This window comes from Tetrahymena thermophila, assembly GCF_000189635.1.
Source record: "Tetrahymena thermophila SB210 genomic scaffold scf_8254653, whole genome shotgun sequence".
Classification (NCBI taxonomy): domain Eukaryota; phylum Ciliophora; class Oligohymenophorea; order Hymenostomatida; family Tetrahymenidae; genus Tetrahymena; species Tetrahymena thermophila.
Genome location: NW_002476421.1, coordinates 159,475 through 181,143, shown reverse-complemented (window position 1 = coordinate 181,143; position 21,669 = coordinate 159,475). Strand labels below are relative to the sequence as shown.

At 21.6% G+C, this 21,669-nt stretch overlaps 3 protein-coding genes across 3 annotated transcripts; all 3 read right to left on the bottom strand. All coding sequences in view use genetic code 6, as the record gives it.

Annotated features, from left to right (window-relative positions):
• Window positions 1–258: 258 nt before the first annotated feature.
• Window positions 259–1,027, bottom strand: TTHERM_00641290 (hypothetical protein; the record flags this gene model as incomplete). Its single annotated transcript, XM_001015346.2, has 2 exons — window positions 259–287; window positions 535–1,027. 2 exons carry the CDS (start codon window positions 1,025–1,027, stop codon window positions 259–261), a joined length of 522 nt encoding a protein of 173 aa, XP_001015346.2.
• A 4,429-nt stretch (window positions 1,028–5,456) lies between these two features.
• TTHERM_00641280 (hypothetical protein) lies at window positions 5,457–6,959 on the bottom strand (the record flags this gene model as incomplete). The annotated part of the gene is made up of 1 exon (XM_001015345.2): window positions 5,457–6,959. Exon 1 carries the CDS (start codon window positions 6,912–6,914, stop codon window positions 5,457–5,459), a length of 1,458 nt encoding a protein of 485 aa, XP_001015345.1. The 5' UTR covers window positions 6,915–6,959.
• A 3,090-nt stretch (window positions 6,960–10,049) lies between these two features.
• Window positions 10,050–20,590, bottom strand: TTHERM_00641270 (hypothetical protein; the record flags this gene model as incomplete). Its single annotated transcript, XM_001015344.2, has 12 exons — window positions 10,050–10,876; window positions 11,135–12,098; window positions 12,174–12,404; window positions 12,455–12,725; window positions 12,819–13,409; window positions 13,477–14,209; window positions 14,358–14,503; window positions 14,563–15,531; window positions 15,599–15,795; window positions 15,939–16,011; window positions 16,076–20,394; window positions 20,444–20,590. 12 exons carry the CDS (start codon window positions 20,588–20,590, stop codon window positions 10,050–10,052), a joined length of 9,468 nt encoding a protein of 3,155 aa, XP_001015344.2.
• Between the last annotated feature and the right edge of the window lie 1,079 nt (window positions 20,591–21,669).

Here is a 21,669-nt window from a genome sequence, read left to right as displayed (position 1 = left end):
CATCTGAATCCACTCCAGACCCAATCTAAAAAATAATTTTATTTATTCTCAGTGGGGCATTTTGTCTCATTTTATATTATTTATTTTTATTCAATTAAATTTAATTACTTTTTTGAATTTTCTTGTTTCTACCTAGCTTAGCTAAGCTAAACAAGTAATTAATTAAAAACAAATATACTTATTTAAATGGCATTTTGCTTTATTTTTTAATCAAATTAATTTTTTAAACTATAAAATTGAATATAAAAATATTTTATATCAAAAATGATTTACATTTTTAAGTTATTCTTTAAAAATAAAAATATTATTAAAGTTTTTTAAAATTTCATCTTTTTTAATTGAATTAAAACTAAGATATTGTTATTATTATCATCATCATTTAAATAAATAAAATTATAGTTCTTTTAATTTAAATTTAATTATCTTAGTTGAATTATGAAAAGTTTTCAGTTTCTTTTATTTCTTTATATTAATTTATAATTTATAGACTAATTTTGTTAATCTCTTAATTAGACTGTATATTATTCCTACTACCTTCTATCTTATATTATTCAAATTAAATGTAGGGATTATTTGTTATTTTTTATTATTAATTTTATTAGTTTATAAGTTCACCTTTTCTTTGAGCAATAATATCATTTTATATATGAGTTAATTAGTATTTCAATTCATCAAATGGTATTAAGTTATTTATTTCATAAAGATCATCCTTACTGCAAATATAAAACATTTCTTCATCATCTTCAATTTTTTGGTTTTATTCTATTTCACATAGGCTTGGGAACTCACTAAATGATTTATAATCCTCAAAGCTTAAATCAAGAGAAAAGTTTTGATTTTGAAAATCTTAAGATTATTAATAGTTTTATATTTCATTTTACTCATAAATGGCTTGAATTAGTAAAAGAGATTATGTTTGGTTATAGTCTAAATCATAACTCATAATTTCACCATTAAGATTGTTTATTATTTGTTATTATGTTTTATTATGATTAAAAAAGTTATTTTGGATATTATTGTTTGTCATACAAGAGGTATATTTAAAATTTAATCTTCTCTCAAGCTAGTAGTTACCAAGTTAATATGATCTTTTGTAAAGATATTTTTTAATATGTTTTGTTTTTTTATTTTTACAAAAGTTTGATTTCTAATTCCTCCAATTTAAACTAACTTAATCTTTTTGAATTTTATTAAATTCTGATAGATGATTGTAAGTTTTTAAATAGCTAATTAATCAATAACTTAATAATTTATTATTTGTTGATCTTGAAAATTAATATAGAAAACAGAAATTTGATACAGTGAAATAGATATAAGTCGTAAATGATAATATAATTTATCAGATTTTATTAATTAATTTCAAGCATTTGTTTGTTAATATAATTTTTAGATATAATCCTGCACTTAGCTCAAAATTTATCTTTGAATATCGTTTTATCTTAATTAACTTATGTAAATAAAGCATAATAATAATTGATTGAAGTGACTATTTATCCCAGTACCCAACCAATTCTAGTGATCATAAATAATTTTATTATATAAAATAAATAATTAGTTAGTTTATTTGTTAATGCTACTTATATTTATTTCATTTAAAGTATTTGCAAAGATTTTTTAATATATTAAAGTCTGCAGATTAAAATAATCTTAAATATAATATTAACACATAATACTTTATTTTTTCTCATATTTTTTAACGTCAGAATTAATTAGCGCATAAAATATAAAGTAATTTGACTGATCATATAAATTCTATTCTCTATTATATTACATTGATTACTGTAATTAGATATAATAGTTAATAAATTTTAGCATTAAAAATCCTGAAAGTATAAACATTCTTCTATTTTAATAAGATTTATATAAAAGAAATTTAACTCAGTTTTATCTTACTTAATTAATAGTCCCTCTCTCTACCAACTTCTTACAAAATATAAATCAAAAAATGGAAGAAGAGGGATTTGGTATAATTATAAGATGTCCAATAATAATAAAAATTTCTTTGTTCTGAATTCTATATTTCTTAGAATTTTAAATTAAAAAAATTTCTTCTAAAGATTAAAAGCAAAATTTTGAAGAGCACATCCTACTAAACAGTGAAGTATAAACCTTCTAAAACAAAAAATAAGATGAATATGAAGAAAATAATTATTCTTCAATCAGTTTTATTTGTTCATTATTTTAAAATGAGGCATTGAATTTATTTAATATTTATATAGGATATAAATAACTATATTACCAAAAAATCATTATTTACATTAATTTTGAAGATTTATAATACTTTTCTTAATCTTATCTTGCTTTCCATATTCAAATTAGATTACATTTTTAATGGAGAGAATTTATAGTTGAAAAATTTAAGGTTTATGTAAATAAATCTTAAAATCACTTAAAAATAGAAATCATCAGAATATTAATTATAATTTTTTTGTTATTTAAACATAAAATTGTGTTATAAATTAGAAAAAATATAGAGAGTAAATTCAGTAAAATAAATCATTGAATTATAATATAGATTAATATATATTTAACAATTGATATCAAGTTGTTTTTCGTTATATAATTTAAAGAAATTTTAGATTAGAATGAAAAATCTATTTAATAATATTTTAAACTTCTAATATAAATTTTATTTAGTAAATAAATATAAAAGTTTAAGATTGATTTTATTTGAACTAAATCTTTAGCTTTATTTAAATTATTTTTCAAAACTAATAATATCTAATGTTGCCTTTTTCAATTTATTGTACTTGTTAAAAAACAATTTTGTGAATGTATTCTCTCAAAATAGGTTAATATTTAATATCTTTTATCTTGGTAGTTTTATTTTCCTTTTGTAATTTTTTTTTTTTTTAATAGCTAGTTTAAATTCTCTATCTATTTCTTTTAGTTATTTTAAATTTATATTTTTTTCGTTTGATTTAGCAGATCTTAAAGATGTTTAATAAAAATAACTTTCAATTTAGTTTGATGGATAGTTACTTCCACTATCATGAAATTGTTTTCTTTCTATATTTTAATATTCTTCTTCATTGCCACTAAAATAAAATATTAGCTAATATTAGTTAAATACATATTACATGGCTAATATTGCTTATTATTTATAAATTTGAAAGCTAGCTAATGAGCTTATTAATTTTACTAATATATTTTAAAATTTATTACTTTGAATTATACCCCTCTTCTTAGCCCAAACTATTTTCTTCATTTATAATCAGGGTCTAAAAACATGGGAGTATTTTCATTAAAATTATCAAAATTTTTTTTTGACAACTTATTTCAAAAAAAAACACAAAAAACACCTTCACATGATTTTTATTTTATTAGACCCTGTTTATTATTGATTTTATTTAATTGTACTTTAGTGAATATATTTTCAAAAATTAAGAAATATATTATATTTTAAAAATTACAATTAAAGATAATTTTTTCAATAAAAATAATTTCAAATTATTCTGAGCGAAATAATTAAAAATAAATATTTAAAGTAAGAGAAATGATATTAAATATATTTATAATTATTTTTTTACTTTTATTATAGTTATTATGGATTGTATCTTAAATTTTAGAGCTTTTCTTTTTAAATAATTTGCGATGCTAAAAGACTGGCTGATCTTATTAATATAAAATCAAAATGTAAAGCAAATAGGATAACATCATCTTTAAAGTAAGATTTTAATATTTTTATAATATAGAGTAGCTTTTAAAAGGATTTTGCTCCATTAAAATTTAAGTATTTAATAATTTTTTTAAGAAGTAATATGATAGTTATTTTTTAAATTTGAGTGTAAGAAATATTTCATAATATCTAAAAAAATGTAAAACCAATTAATTTGATTATCAAAAATTTAGAAAGCCTATGTTTTTAAATCTGTTCGTAAAGCTATGTAGCTCTTTTCTATTTATGGATAGTAATTATTTAAATTTATACATAAATTTGTGTAAGTCTACTGTACTTGAATAAGTCTAATTTTATGGTGAGTAAATTTTTCAATTTATTAAAAAGAATTTGTAAGTTTCTTCTTATTAATTAATCTTAAGAAAATTTACATGATTTTCCCATTCATCAATTTAAAATTGAAATTATATTTTGATAGATTATTTATTTTAGATTAAGAAGAATAATAAATTTTTTTATTTTATTTGTTTATTTATTCTATTTAATTGAAATCTATTTATAGATATAATTTAAAAAATATATTATATTTTACCATATATTGTAAAAAAGTGTAGGATAGCAATTTTTATTATTTTAGGGAAATTTAAGCTTCGTAGAAAAAAAATTAAATTTCACTATTTTGAAAGAAGTAATATTTTTGGTTAGTGCACCTATTTCTTAAATGTATTATATAAATAAAACCTAAATAAATTCATGATAAAACAAAGTTAAGATATATTTTTTTTCTAAATAGTAATTAGATATTTAATATTAATAAAATGTAAAAATATATTTATTTTCTACACAAAAATTATTTAAATAAATAATTTAACCAATAATTTATTTAATAAATAATACTTGCTGTGAATAAAAGAAATAATTTTTTAAGAAAAACTGATGTGGTAATAATGATTATTTATAAAAGCAAATTTTAGGTTTTATGTTAAGTTGTGATAATTTATGATGGATCTATATTTAGAAAAATTTAATAATAAGATTATGTCTTAATCTAGTTTTGTTTTCAAAAAACTGGTTCTTTCACTATTTGGAATTAAATAATTTAATGATACATTAAAATTAGATGATTAATGTAATCTGTAAATTTAAACAATAAGTGTGATTGAAATAGTAATCTAAGATTACTAGTTAAAATTAGTTCTGTTTTTTTAAAAATAAATTACTTATTAAAACAAATAATAAACAATAAACTTCGAATTTTAGAATCATTTTTACTAATTCTTATATCCAAACAAAATGTACTTAAAAAATGTTTTAGAATTCTATTAAGAATCTTAATATTAATTCAAAGCTCAAAAAAAAACTTAAGTTTATTTCTTCAATATAAAAGTTGTTTCAATAAGAATCAATTAAAATTTACTGGCTCATTTTTTTATTTAAAACAAATTGATTGTTCTTTACATAAATTTACAAGAGAGCTAAACTATTTAATTCTCAAAGATCAAAAATTGTATTCATAATTCTTAAAAACTTGAGTATAAAATTTCGTTTACTTTAAAATTAAATGAATAATTATTAATAATTCTTTACCAAAAATTGTAGAATAGAAGATAGTGAAACCTTTTAATTTTTAAAAATCATAAATCATTGTATATAAAAATAAATATATATGATCTTAGTTTCTAAATTAAGACAAAATTTTAATTAAAACCCAAAGGTTTTTTTTGAATGAGGAAAAAATTATGATAGTATAATTAAAAAATATCCGAAATAGAGTACATAACTGTAGAAAAATTGCAGTATATAAATAGGTTAAGTTATCTAATTTTTATTATAAAATTCAATTTCGCTATTTATGATTTTCATATTTATTTGATTAATAACTCATAAATTTATCTGTCAAGTTAAAGAATTTATTATTTTAAAATAATTATTAACCTTAATTTGTTTGATTAGAAACTATTTTTTAAAGGTAAGAAAGTACTGATTTTGCAGTTTCTGTAATATTTTATATTATTTCTTCATTTTATATTTTAGTAGAATTATTATTGTCTTTGGAAAGGCTATGTTTATTATTAGATATTATAGAGGTATTATCAAAACTTTAATCAATTTTTGTATCTTCATCACCATCCTATGAGATAATGTTTTTATCAGTGATGGGTTAGTTTTATATGAATTTTTAAATTTCTTCTTAGTCTATACTAATTTTTTGTCTTCTTTTAGATTTGTATTATTATGATAAATGTTGGTATTCTTAATTTATATCATTTGCTTTTTTGCCTATTTATTTCTAAATTTGCTTGTTTTACATCTTTTTTGTCATTCTTTCTGATTAATTTTAGATAATATTGCTTTTCTCTTTTTAAATTCGATTTGTTTCATTCAAATTTAGCTATTAACTAATTTATTATTTTAATTTAGTAGAAGTAATCTTATTTTATTCTTATGAAGATGTTGGCCTATAAAGTCTTTCAGTCTAACATTTTTAAGTAAAACCTTTAAAATTTTAGTTACTAAGTTATTTCTATAGTATTTAGTTGTTTATTTTATCTTTTTTCTGAATTTCATAATATTTATCAAGATAGAATTGTTATTGCTTCAAAAGCTCTATTGGTATCTCTTTATTAAAATGCTATGAAAGAATTTACACTTCTTATATTGTATCTAAACGCGATACGTACGATGGTTAGTATAATGCAGAGCGCAGTCTGTAAATTTAGTAAAATCCTAATTATTATCCTCTGTCATCAATAAATTAATCCGTATCTAACCCACAACTTTTAAGTTAATTTTCTTTCCAGATTGAAAATACTTCTTCAGAGTCAGAATCACTCTCTAAATTATTATCATCCTGAGTCTTACTTTTTTTATTTCCACTTATAAGTTTTTACTCCTCTATTTGACATTAATATTTGTTATAATCAGTAGATGCATACTTAATGAGGCTCTGGTGTTTCGACAAATTGAGCTAATTTTCAGCTTATTAGCTTTTTTTTATATTATTTAATTTCTCACCATAGATTTTAGATTTTTAATGAAATTAAAACTAATTAGAATCATGGACTTTGTTTAAAGGACTTTGGATTCTACATTAGTTTAATTTCTATTAAAGTATATTTGTTTTAGATTATTCTTGCTTTGGAGAAAGACTAGAGTTAAGGTTTCTATTTGTACTTTCTACTTTAAGTTTAAAGGCTCTAGAGATATCAAGTCTTGACAGCTGAGAATTCTACTTAGTAGTTTTTCTAGGAGAAATTGATTCGTTTTTTTGCAAGCTTCTGTTAATTATTTTCATAGCTTTCTTTTTTTTTTATATTTTAATTAATTATATTAATTTATCTTAGATTAGATTAGCTTATAAAAATGTTTATAACGCATAACTATCCAACAAATTAACAACTAAATTATATTTATTCAGATTTCATAAATTTTTGTCCATCAAAAGATAATTTGGCTAAAAATAGAAAGAAAGAAAGAATTAATTAATAATTTTTCTTTAATAGTTAATAATTTTTAGGTTATTTCAAGCAAAGTAACTAAATTATGGTTGATATTAATCGATTTTAGAAGTGATTTTTTTATTAAGATATTCAAATAAATATTTTCTACATCAAAATTATACTGATTGAATAAAAGATATTCAGATAAATATTTAAGAAGTAACTTCTATTTAAAGCATAAAATAGATTGCGGATAGAAAATAATAATATGAAAGCAAAATAAAATTGTAGGATAAGGCGATACGTTTGTATTTAATTTTTGTAAAAGCTAACTTTATATAAATTCTTAAGTTGCAATGAATTACTATTTAGCTAATTTTAGGTTAATTCTTAAGTTGTGATGACCTATTATTTAGCAAATTTTATTAATAATAAACAAAAGCTATTATTATTAATCAAGCTTTAGATTAAAAAAATAAATTGCCAAAATTTAAGAGTTAAATAATTTACCATAGATTTAAAAATTTTAAATCAATGTAAATTGTAACTAAAGTTAAAAAATGTTTGATGATAAAAAGGTAAAGTAATTAATTAATTACCTTATATTTTGCTTTTCATCATAATAACTTATTAGAAAAATATTTATACTTTTTAAACTAATGAACTATTTTGATTCATCCTTATACCAAAAAAAATGTAATTAAAAAGATCATTCATTATTTTAAAAGAAAGATCATAAGATAGTTAGACGATTTTGTGTTTATTAATTTCTTGAATTCTTACAATAAATTTCATGTTGCTGGCTCTTTATCTAATTAAAAGATTAATTAATTTCTAACCATCCATTAGCTAAAAACTGATGTTAATCAAATCAATTAAACATTTACATTTATTAAAAACTATAATTAATATAAAATTATTGAAATCATTTTAAGAATAATCTGCTATTAATATTTGACTTAAATATTTAAATCTAATTGTTTAAATTATTTAATAATTATTATCTTTTAATAATAAATATTTTAGAAAATATACAATAAAAAGGAATTGAATAATAAGTTATTTTTTAAAAAAATTGAGTCAGTTCATAATAATCTGATCTATCTTTAAATCATAGTGCTTGTTTGTATATTAATATAATTAAAATGATATTGAATTTGAATTTGAATAAATAATAAAAATATTTTTTTATAAATTATTTTTTTAAGTTATGAAGTATTTTACTACCTTGGTGTTTGTAATAAATAACTCATTTTAGAATAATAAAAATTTTTAATGTCTATAAGAATCTATTATAAAATAGAAGCTAGTAATAAAACTAATAACAATCAATCAAAATCAATATTTAAAATTATTAAATAAATTAAAGTCAGCTTATGATTTTTTAAACAGCTACAAAGTTAAAAAGCAAGCTACTTAATATAAAAATTCGTTTAATAAAAAGAATTATAACAAATATGTTAAAAAAAATCAGTTCAAATATATTTTTTTATATTTTAAAAAAGCTAGCTAGCTACTATTTGAAATACATTTTTTTTTCAATTTTTTTAAGTGCATTAATAAATATTATTTCTATTAAATTAAATGTAATATTTTTTTTGGTAAAAAAAGATTTATATTTGATTATTTTATAATAGTAGTTTCTCAAATATTAACACTTAACTTATTGAAAAATAAATTTTCTCAAAGTTTCTTGAAATGTAATCAAATTTCGAAAAATCTTAGTGAGAAGCCTTAATTAATGAGTATCAACAGTACATTTATTAGAATAAGAGTTAAAATTAAACCTTATAAATATTTTTATAGAATGTAAATAATTAAAAATTATTAATTTAATCTTATGAAACAACAAAGCTGTTGAGTTAAGGTGAGGCTTGGTTTTGGGATATATTTGATATTCTAATATTTTTAAGTTTATGAAATAAATCATAATACATTCATATTTTAAAAAAGTAAAAAATATTATGGATAACTAACTCTTCCATCTAATATTTATTTTGAAACAAAATTTAGTAAGAAATAACCAATAATTTAATTTTATGCCATTAATTATTACAATTTTTATAAATAAAAAAAATGAATGCATGCAAAAATTTAGCAGTAAGCTTAGAGCTTCTGCTCTTTTATGCTCTTTCAAAATTTTCCTATCAAAATTTGTGGGTGATTAAGAACATGTTAGAAGTTCATCTGCCTGCTTGTGGATTTTTTTCAATAAGATTTCATTTAAGTCAGAATTTGTTGATTTTATAAATATCATAGACTTTCAACTATCAAAAACTAAAAAATTTTTAAAGGTTCTTTCTTTCTTTTTGTAAATTTAATTAATTATTTTTCAATTCTTTTTTTTATGTTTAAATAATAAATTAAATTAAGTGTAATGCAATTAAATCTAAATAATATTTTTCCATGAATAAATAAAACACTATTTATTTTAGACTTAGAAGCAATACTTTTTAAATAGATTATTTATATCATCATAAATTTTTATATTTTGATTCTGATTAAAGTATTTCAAATATCAGAAAAAATAAATAGTTTATTTAATTATTAATAATTTATCTTTTTTTAAATCTAAATAGGTTATGATGATTACTTTTTGTGACTTATCTTTGCTTCTATGTTTTTAAATCAACCATGTAAGCTATTTATCAAATTAGTTCTTATAATTAGAGAGAAAATTAACTTTTTTTTCAGATTTTTTATAATTCTTTTTTGTTATTTTTTAATTGCTAATTTGTATTTTAAAAGTTAACTGAATTTGTTTGCTTATTTTAAATTCGTTTTACATTTATATTTGATTTATTAAATTTAATTTTAATAGTAAATGATATAATTATTAAGTAAAATGCAATATTATTAATTATAGTTATATGAAAAAGTAATTTTTCTATAAATTATACTTAATTGATAAAATTAATTAATTACTTTATTTTACAAAACTAAAAATATTAAAATATATTAAATATTATGAAAGTTAATAATATAAAATTTCAAATATTTGAGATCTGTTTTTATTTTAAAGAGTTTTTTAAATGAAAGGATAACTCTTTATGAAGAAGTTTCAAAATATTCCTTGCTAAAGGACGGTAAAGACCTGCTTTAAGATAAAGATTAATAAATGGAATTGATAGAGAAATTTCTGATATATTGTATTTTTTCTTAAATGTTTAAAAAGTAGATGGAGTGTAAATAACAAATTCTACAATTCTGTTAGCTCTTTTTATGTATACTTTGACTATACTGTAAGGTTTTGGTTAAAAAACAAACTTTTCAACAACTCCATTTTCTCCCTCTTCTTGTTCTTATTCTTTAACTAGAGTTTATAGTGTTTTACGAGAATAACTTTCTAATCCAGTTCTTTTATATTAAAATTAATTCTAATTCAGAATACTTCCATACGTACCTGTTTTTAATTTATAACTGACAAAATCACACAGCTAAACTAAATCTTATAACTATAGCTTAGAGTGCATGTAATTAGTTTAATATTTGTAATATCCGTCAGCTATAAATAAATTTAATAACTCTCTTAAGTTAACCTTTTTATGCATAATACCAACCTAGCTAAAGTGATAAAATCTCAAATATATATAGTAATGAAGTGAAGAGGGATAAGATATTTCTTCAAAGCTTTAAGTCACTAAGTACTCTCCTTAATTATGCTATTTGCCTATAAAATATTCAACAAAAATTTCAGGTCCTTAATCTGTTTAAATCTAGTTTGAGTTAATGAATTCTTGCATCGGAACTGATATATTACCCATTTGCATTACATAGCTTTATCCTTTGTACTTTAAAACCATTTTACTAGTGATATCTTTTTATTAATTTTAAATTTAAATTAAAATTGATCTGATTAATTAATTTAAAATATTTATTTTTGTTTAACATAATAAATTTTTTTTGATCGATCACAACTATCACAAATTTCATAAAATTTTTAAATTAATATCTATAAATTAATTTTTTTATTTCAAATGATTCTTTTTAAAAGGAGAAAAATTATGTTGTATATCAATAATAAAATTAAAAAAAAAAAACTGTAAAAGTAAGATAAAAAACAAACAAATCTTACCTTCCCAAATTTTCATTTCTACAAATTAAGAAAGATTGGAAAGTCTATAAGAAAGCACATATGACTGCTTATATGCTTTACTAATTTATCCTGTAATTTAATGGAATTTTTCTTCTAAGACAAGTTTCATTTGTGTATCAGTTTATTCTTCTTGGATTGGATTAAAATGTATATGAGTACCATATCTCTTTTCATGTCGTTAAATTATTTTTTATGGTAAGATTATTTTTTATTATTCAAGGATTAATCTTGGAGAAATCTTTTAGTTTGGTATTTACTTAACAGGTTCATCTTCTGAGGGTAATTCAAGTTAATCTTCTTCTTCATATTAATTATCCATATGAATCATATCAGGACTGGAAGGCGCACTCCCATCGTTAATTTTATCTAACTAAATGCTATTTTAGGTTTTTACTTTTTAACTTAATTTCTTTTAAAACTCTCTTAAGAACGTTTTTTTTCTAACCTGGTTTGTCACTGGACTTTTTTTTAATTCATTTTTGCAAACTTCAGTGATGAAATCCTAATAACTTTTAAATGGCTAATCCCTATCATAAATTTCAAATAATCCCATATCCTTATTAAGATTTTAAAATTATATCTGCTCTATATCTCTGCTCTGAATGTATCCCATGATTCTTCTACTTGTTTTAGGAACGTATATAAATATCATCCAAAATTGCTGTAAGACCAAGCTTTTTTTAATCGTCATAATAAAATATTCATTCTGATGGAAAAATACTTTATGAAAAATAATTCTGCTGTGTTTCCTTTAGGCATCAATTAAATAAAGTTTTTTATTCTTATTTAAATTTTCTTTTTCAAAAGTGTATTTAACTATTTTATTGTAAAATCTTCTGTAGTTTCCATAAAACTCATTCTTTCTCAATCTATCTATTAAGTTTCTTTTGTTTAAAGACAGTCCCTTCCTGTACTATTCCTCTCTAAAATGAAGAAAAGGCACCTTTTTTCCAATAAAAATAAAATGTAAAAATATTTTAATTAATAATTAATATTTAATTAACAATTAATTAATTACTCTATAGACATTTTATTGCTCAAATCTTACATGGTAGCATATCCTTCTTATGATTTTTATTATGGTATCTCCATTGTCATCATCGTATAACTTGATACCAAATAAATCTCCTAAATCGTTATCGTTAAGAGCTATTCTATATAGCCTTGACTTTGAGGTAAAATCTTGAAACTCAAGAGAGTATAATTTACCGAATTTAAAATCATGGAATATTGTCATTGTTACTACAACCTATTTACATTTTGCATATTTATTTTTATGTATTTTGTTAAATAAATTACCTTTCCAAATGACCCTATTTAATCCACAATAGAAAATCTTTTAAACGATCTTAAGCTTTCCATTTATGAAGAATTTTTTAATAAAGCCAATTTCAATATTTCGAAAGATGGCAGCTCAGATAAATTTAATATTTTGACTTCTTTTCTTTGCATGATTTCACCAATAGTTTTTCTTCTTGAAACTCTTTAGATGTTTGTTTGAAAATCTAATTCTATTCTTTTTCTAGTCTTTAAGAAAATTGGAGGATCAAATGCATTTTTATATTTAATCCTATGAGATATTTTTAAAAATAATAATTTAATTAAAAATCATTTGCTTTTTAAGTTATTTTTGGTTAAAAATTTCTGATTAAAAGATATTTACTTTTTAAAGCTGTTGAAGAGAAGAAGGGCTTTTCTCTTGCTTGTAGAATATGTTTTTCTAAATCTTAGCTTAGGAGCTATAACTGTTATGTCAAGATGAGCATGTATATTTTCTGTAAAATGGTCATTTTCAGTGTGCTCTTCTCCATGCATAGTAACTTTAAGATAAAATACAGTACCCTAATATTAATATTTTAGATAAATAGAGTCGTTGCTTTGCTTCATATTGCATGAACACTTAAAGTGTAACTCTTCAAAGTAGTAATTATTAGCTTTTTCAGCTTTCTCTATTTTCTCAAAATCTTCTTGCACTTCTTTGATGTATTAAACTTTGTTTTCACTTAGGAATCCATGAAAATCATCACTATCTTCAGAGGAGAGATCCATGCTTTAGTCAAGATTATGTTATTTGCCTTGCCCTTTCTCTTAACGGAAATCAGATTTTTTATAGGCATAATCAAACAAAGGGTTAAAAGGAGTTTATTTAGTTAGAAAATCTCTCATTCTAGGATCTGATGAATCAGGAATGTCTTATTATACTATGATAGGAGGATGCTTTAACATTTTTCTACTAATAATATCTATTTTATCCCTAATTAAATATAAGTTGAAATAATTTTAACAAAAATAAAATTGAACGATTAATAATTATTGATTACAGTCTTAAAAAGAGTTATTCTTCTGTAATTACAATTCTTTTCTTTATATTTTTAATTGCGATATTTTTAAATGTTTTTGGTATTTTCTAGGTTGTTACAATACCTCTTATAATGCTATTTAAATCAAAATATCTTAGAATCTCCTTAAAATCGCCTTCTTAAAATATTTTCTGTCTGCTGATACTCTTTTTAGGGTCTGGATCTTTCTGTAAAGTAGGAATATTTGTCAATAATTTGTTTTAAGAAAAAGTACTCAATTTAGCAGATTAGTTTCTCTAAATAGAGTATCTTTTATTAGGAGTAGACTCTTACTGTTATTAGAGTTCAATTAGCTGCAGTATTTTTTATTCTTTTAGCTATTATTCTTATATTTACTCTTCAATATTTTTTTCTTATTTAGGTTTATGGAGTAATTAAATTGAGATTATTTTTTCAAATGAATCTTTAAGACTTTTATTAGAATTTTTCTTTAAGAACACCTAAAGAAGAGCATTATGATCTTTCTTAAAGGCAAGGTTTAAGCTTACAAAATAAAACCAATTTTCTTTAGTCTTTAATATAAAAGAACACAGTTAATACAAATTCTCTCTATATCTCAGTTTCCATATCTATTCAATCTAATACTCTTATTTATCTGGTATTTTCATTAAATCTTTTTGCACTTTTTATCTTAGTTAAAGCATTCCAAATTTTTATGAAGTTAATTTATCAATCGAATTTCCTGTAGGTGCTTCTGTTAAAAATAAAAAAACATAAAAAGTTATTTTTAATTCAATTAAAATCATTTCAAATAGAATTTTTATTGTCATAAAGTTTTTTAAAAAAGATTTTAATTAAATATTTATCGTCAAGTCAAGAATAATTTAAAGAAAATTGATTACTTTTAAACAGCTAATTAAAAGTATTTTTTTCTAGATCATTTTCTAGCTTTTAGATTTTTTTTGAGAGGGTTTTATACTTCTAAGTTGAGGCATCCTTTTTCAAAATGAGCTTTTTACCAGTTGGACGGAGTTAGTCATACATGTACCTGTTAAATTAGTTTATGAATTAATTTTAAATATTTGAAAGCTTAAATTAAAAATGAACCTAAAAAGAAGAATTTCAAAAATCTTTTTTATCTTTGCAGCAGCTAGAGCATCTCTTGGTGTTGGGAAGTAAGAATTTTTACGGGCTAATCCAAGGAAGAATCTGTATGGATTTTTCTTTTTATTTTTATTATTGTTATTAATTTTTTCATCAGAATCTAAATCTTTTTAACTTTCTTCTTCGTCACTAGATTCTGATTTAATGGATTCGAGGGATTCATTTTGATCAATTTAATCCTTTCGATTCTTATAAGCTATAATTTTATTAATTACTTCAGTGACAGTAGAATCAATTTTATTTTCTTAAAAGTATTTTGAAATACCACTATCTTTAATTTCAATCTTCTTTTATTAATTTGTATCATCACTAAATTTTAATATAATTTTTTTCTACTCCATATAATCTTAAAGATAATCAAGTATTATTGGCCATATAGTAATAAACTTATTTTAGCTGTGATTGAAGTCTTTAAGCTGTTTTGCTGGAATAAACATTTTATAGAAAAGATTATCTGCACCTAAAAAATTAATTTAGAAGCACTTGTTTTCATGATAATATTCAACATAACGCACATTCCAATTCTAAAACCTACCTATTCTGTGAGTACTAAAACAAAATGATGGAAATTTAAGTCTGAGTTGCATAATCTTTTAGCTAATCTCATCATTTGCAATCTATTGCCTTGTTACGCGCTGACTTAATGTTAATTCTTTATTTTAAACCTTAAACCAATTTTTTTTACTAGCTAAAATAAATGCTATGCTATTTATAGACTTCACTTAATCGTTATTTGGACTTGTTGCAGAGTGCATCTAAGTAGATGGATGCTACGACTATGATCCTATTTCTTCTTCTTCATCATCTATCTTTTCAAATGCTTTTGATCTCTTCAATAAATTAAAATTTCTTACAGTCTTTTCTCCAACAGGAGAATTTGACTGATCTGATTTATCTGAGTCAAAACTATTTCTATTTTATTTAAACAAAGATTTATAAAAAATGAATTAAAAAATATTAATTGTTGAAAAAATTTTACTTTGTAAATAGTTTAGGCTTAAATGCTGATATTTTTGTGCTTTATGGTGCAAATTTCGATTTATTTTCTTTAGTTCCAGACCCAATTGATTCTTATGAATGGAGACTATTTAACGTAAATAAAGTAACTTATTTTGAGTAACTTTGCCTTTATTCCTGCTTTATTTCATCCTTCGCCATTTAAATTTATTCAATCAGCTTTTTATCAAAAGTTTAACCAAATTAATATTAAAAAAATGATTGATTGATAGATAGATTTATTTAAAATACATTTTAATTATTTAAAAAGAAAAAACAAAATTAATTATTTTAAAAAAAAAGGTGAATTTATTTAAAAATACAGTTATTCTAAGCTTTTCTGATTCGTTTTCATCCAAGCTATTGTTATTGCTTTTATGTTTTGGATCACTGCTCCTTTTGTTTTATTTTGGATAATTAAAAAAATTTAATTAATAATTTGCTTAATAAGTAAAAATACTTTTTTTCTTATGCTTGAATATTAGCATTTGAATTAATTTTAATTTAAGGGGTTTGCTGTGAAAGGTCTTCTTTTAAATATTAACTAGCCCTTGGTTCTGAAAATGCACTTATTGCTGAGTTTCTATGGGTCATAGCAACATTTTGGTGCTTATTTAATGCAACAGAGTTTCGTTATAAGCTTAGGAAGGACCTGTTCTACTAGTTTGTGATAGAATTTTGTTAAGTACTAATTGAATTTCTATGCTAGGCTAAAAGATTAATATTGATAGATGGTACATTTTACTATTATAAATTTGATGTTTAAGTTTATGAGTGTTTATGCATCTAAGCTTAAGATAATTACATTTATTGCTGAGCAAATATAAAATCTAGTGATTTATGGTTAGCTGTAAATTTATTATGAGATTAAGAATTAAAAGAACTCTTTCTTATCTGTTAAAAATCTTCATTTCCTACTTACAATTATTAATTAATAGCATTTAAATTTGCTGCTGCCTAGTCTTAAAACTAAACATTCTCAATAATTTAGTCATTACTTTATTAAATATCATCTAATTAATACATTTAGGAGGATTAACTTTAAGATGTTTCAGTTTTAGTAAATTTATTTTTCATAAATGAATAAACTTCTTTTGGTGATTTTTTAGGTAAATAATCATATGGATTCACGTAAAGCATTTTATTTAGGTACAATTGAAGAAGTCCATATTTTTCATCATTCCCAAAAGTTTAGTTTTATTTTTAAAAATATTCTTTGATTTTATTTTGCTACTCTTCCTCATTTTTATTTTTTGTTGATCTTCCCGTATTTTTTAGAGATAATTGAAGTGTTTGACTTGATAAAGAATGTATGTCTGTATCAACATTTTCTAGCATATCATTATGAGAAGCTTTATTTAGCTGATATGATTCTTACAAATCAGACATTGAGTTTCTTTGTGTTTTTGGAGCTATATTTTATTAGGTTTGCATACCACTTTAATTGACTGTAAAGGTAGATTGATGGCTCTTTCTCTTGTTTATTTTATTAAATATACTATTGATATTTGTGGGAGGATTTTCATTGCTATTTTATTATGTCTTAAGTTTTTATTAAATTGCTATTTTGTTTTATGAATTAAGTTTATTATGGATTGACTTGCCTTGATCATCTTCGCTTTCAATATTGTTTTCTTCAAGCACAGCATCTTGATTTTGAATTTGGAATGGCTGATTGATAGTTTTATTAGAAGAAAGAAGTGAGAGTTTTCTTATTTTATTTCCAGAATATGTAATTTTTATGTTATTATTATTTGGTGGTGATGGGATTTACTGAAAATAATTGTTACTATTTGTATTTGATAAAAAAGATTTCTCGGTGTTAAGAGTTTCAATGTATTTTAAATTACTTTAATTAGTTTCTTTTGTTTGGCTCTAAAAGTTCATATTTGAACTGCTATTTATTTGAGTTTATGTAACCAAAGATTTGTTTGGAGATTAAAAGCTTTCTGCTTATTGAGAAGGGATTTTCTTTCTGTGATTTAAGTGCTTCATCATATTTTTTTAACTGAAAAAGGGAGCTAAATGAAATTTCTCAACTTCTGAAGGAATTATTTTAATTTTGAGACTTTGATTTCTTTGTGATTATTACGTTGTTATTTGAGATTAGTTTTACAGACTACTTTCTGTAATAAAATTATTGTGCTATTGGCTTGATTCTTTTGGAATATTGTTAAACCTGCTAGAATTACTATCTCTGAGAGAGTGGTTCCTTCTAGCATTGGAATAAATTTCATTTTAATTTTGCATTATTTCATTTTGATTTTGTAAAATTTCATTTTAATTTTTTTAAGTTTGATTTTTATTTAACGAATCTTCAATTTAATTTTGTGATTAATTATTAAATTTGTGAATTTTTTAAATTATTTTAATACTGTTATTGCTGTTTTATGTAGATTATGTGGTAGTTTATTTAGCGGCTATATCGTTACGATATAAATCTAAAAAAGATGTTATTTTATCAAATTGCTAGAGAGTTTTTGATTTTTTGTGCTTTCCTGCTAAGTTGTCTTTTTCTTTTACAATTTAAACTGTCATTTTTTTATTGTTAAGAGTTTCATTTTTATTTTATTCATTTTGCTAATTTTCATATATTTGTATTTGAGGTGCTGCTTATTCTTCCTTTTCAATACTGCTGCTCTGTGAGTGTTAGGGCTAATTAATATTTATTTTTATATTATTGCTGCTACTGCTTTTAAAAAAGTGATTCTTGAATTATTCTAATTATGATTCAACTCCATTAGGAGTGTCTTTTTCGATAGTAACACTAAACTTGTTTTGGAATATTTGAAATTCATCTTTAATGTAATTTTCAGCAGAGTTAGTTTGGTATTCACCTGAAGCTATCTAGTTATCTTTTAAAAGTTTTTAGTTATTTCTAGAATTTGCTTAATTATCAGATTACTGTGATTGCAACCTCTCAGATATTTCCATAATTATTTATTTCTAACTTCCTTTTCTATCACTGATTACTCCTTCTTGCTTCAATAAATTATTAGATGATTAAAAATTAATTGCTCTACTCGAAGGTTGTTGAAAAAGTTCAGATTCAGATGATTATTATTTTTTCTATAAACTTTAGTTTGCTTAGCTCACAAAATCTTATATTAATAGCTCACTTTTAATACTATTTATACTTTTAGTTGATTGTACTTTTTATTTGTTTAGTTCATCAAAATTTATATTTTTTAGTTAATTGCTATTTAGTGTTAGAGATAGCCTCTGCTAATTTAATTAAATAGACCTTTGAGAGCTAGACTTTTCCTTTTAATTATGGAAAACTTTCATCTTCTCTGTTTAGAGAGGTTCATTACTAAAATAGTTCTAATTTTTTTAATATTATTTCTAAACTTTCAATTTATTTTTCATAAAATTTTATTTCTCTTATCCAAAATAATCAAAAATAGTATCCAAGCTTTGAAAGTTGTTTTCCTCTTTATCTCCCTCAGTGTGCATTCTCTTTTCGTTTTTTATTAACTTTTCTTCAAAGTCATCAACCTCTTCTTAATGAGGTGGATTAGTTTTTGATTTTACTAAGTTAATTTACTATATATTTCTGCAAGAAATTATATTAACTATTGATTTTTAAGAAGGAACAGTTTTTTATTTCTGATTCAAATTTTTATCCTCAATTTATTGATTCAGATTTTAATCCTCAATTTATTAATTTAAATTCTCTTGCTATTGTTCATCATTTTATTTCTAAAGTATTTTTTCTTGCAGTTCCTCAAATATTTGCTATTGCTGCTTTTGATTCTACTTTGTAAACCCAAAAATACCCATCTATTTATCTTCTTTTTTCACTTAAAGATTATTTAGATATTTAGAGAGACTACCAACAAGCTTATAATCTTGCTGGTATTTAATATTTAGCTTATTTAACTCTGCTTCATCAATTTCATCTTTTTCCTTTTGTAATCTTTCTGCTTCTTTATCTTATAATTGTTCCTCCTTATCATCATAAAAATTGAATAGGCTTTATATGATCATTTCTTTTTTCTTTTTCATATTCTTCTTACAATCAAAAATCCTTGGACTTTAATCGTTTTGCAAAAAGCTTATACACGCCTCAAAAAAATGAGTAAATTCAGAAAATAAATGCTCTTTAAGCTTGGCCTTCATTTTAAGTTTCTTGCGCATTAGACTAGTTTTCATCCTTTAAGCTAATTCAAGAGCTTGACTGATTTGCTCAACTCTCTGCATGTATTTGCAAAGTTAAAGTTGAGAAAAATAATAAATAAAATGATCATTTCCGTCTACAAATACAACTTGCTTTTTCTCTTCATAATGAGTTGTGTATATTTGCACAACTTGATGAAATCTTTAAGGTAAAACAATATCATTGGAAATCAACTTTGCAGCGTATCCAACACTTGCATTAATTCTTAAATTTAGTAAGTAGCCAAAATCAGTTTCTTTAATCTTTTTAATATATTCTTTAATTCTTTCATAGTCAGATATCAACATATCCAGATCGTGAGCTCTCACGTGTTATTTGAGCTCTTCTATTTTAAGTAAAGCATTGAACACGTGAGCTTCTTCGTCTTCATGAGTGTTTAATCTATTAATTATTTCCTTTTCTGCTTCTTTAATGCATTCTTAATATTTATCTAAGTCTACTTTTTCCATATGAATATTTGCTAACTTGAATAAATAATAAACTCTTAATCTAGTAATCACCCATGCATCTCTCAGAAGGGATTTTACAAAGACATTTTTTTTAATCAGTCTCTTAGAAATTCCTTTCAAAGCTTTAATGCCTAATGCTTACCCATTGTGCTTTTAATTTTTAGAAACGTTTTTAACAAAATTATGAAAAGTTAATTACATTTCTTAATGGAACACAGCAAAGATCAGGCTCTAACTTCAAAAACTTTTGTAATTTATTTTCAGGAACTTGCAAAAAAAATTCTAAAAGCCTAATCTTAGTGACTGAAATCTAGTCGAAAATATCCTTCTTATGCTAATCTTCCATATTTACTTATAAGACAAAATTATATTGAAGGATATTTGTAGTTATTTGATATTGCTAAATAGTTAATTAATTAGATTGATTGATTATTAACAAATATGTTAGTTTACACTTTCCAAACCAAAGAATATTAAAAATTTGTTACTGTACTTGAACAGTTTTTAAATATAAAATATAAATAATTATCAAATTCAAATAATTACTCTTTTCAATAAAATATTGTGCATATACTTAATTAATTAATTATCAAAAAAACAAAATTTTAAACTTTTTTTTAATTTGTAAATATTAAGCATCAAGATTTTTCTAAATTTAATTTAAAGATTTTTAGATGATCATAAATAATATTAAAAATGTTATTATAGAAATAATTAATCAATTTTAATAAAGCTTAATAAAATGGCCAAATTTAAATAAATTTAATTCATTTTAATCTTCTTTTTTATAATAATTAAAACATGAAGAACAAAATATTAAAAGATAAAAATAATTAAAAAAATTTATTTAAGTAAACCATGTAAGTTTAGTAAATTTTTTAATAAACATGTAGATAAATTAAGTTAAGTATAATAAGTTTAAACATAGATGTCGTTTATTTTTGTTATAAAAAATAAATAAAAAAAGTATTTATCAGATTTAGAGAGGATTTAACAATAAAATTAATTTAATTTAAAATAGAATAGAATAAATTATTAAATTCAATTAGATTTCTAAATATTTGATCAAAAATAACTCAACTCGAAAGAAAGAATTTATAATATTTAATAAATAAGGTTAAATGATAAAAATTTTTTAAAAATCAGTAAGAAAATGATAATAATTATTCACCATAAATTATCAACAAAAATATAATAAATATATTATCATCATACAAAATTTTCTTAATTATAAAAGCTAGCTTTATTTATACCTAAAAACTTACAAAATAACACTTGAAAATTTTTCTGAAAAAAAAAAGAATAATTTATTTTATTTTGTAATTCTATTTGCTACTAAGAATAATAAAGAAAGAATTTATAATATATAATAAATAAGGTTAAATGATAAAAAATTTAAAAAAATCAGTAGAAAAGGATAATAAT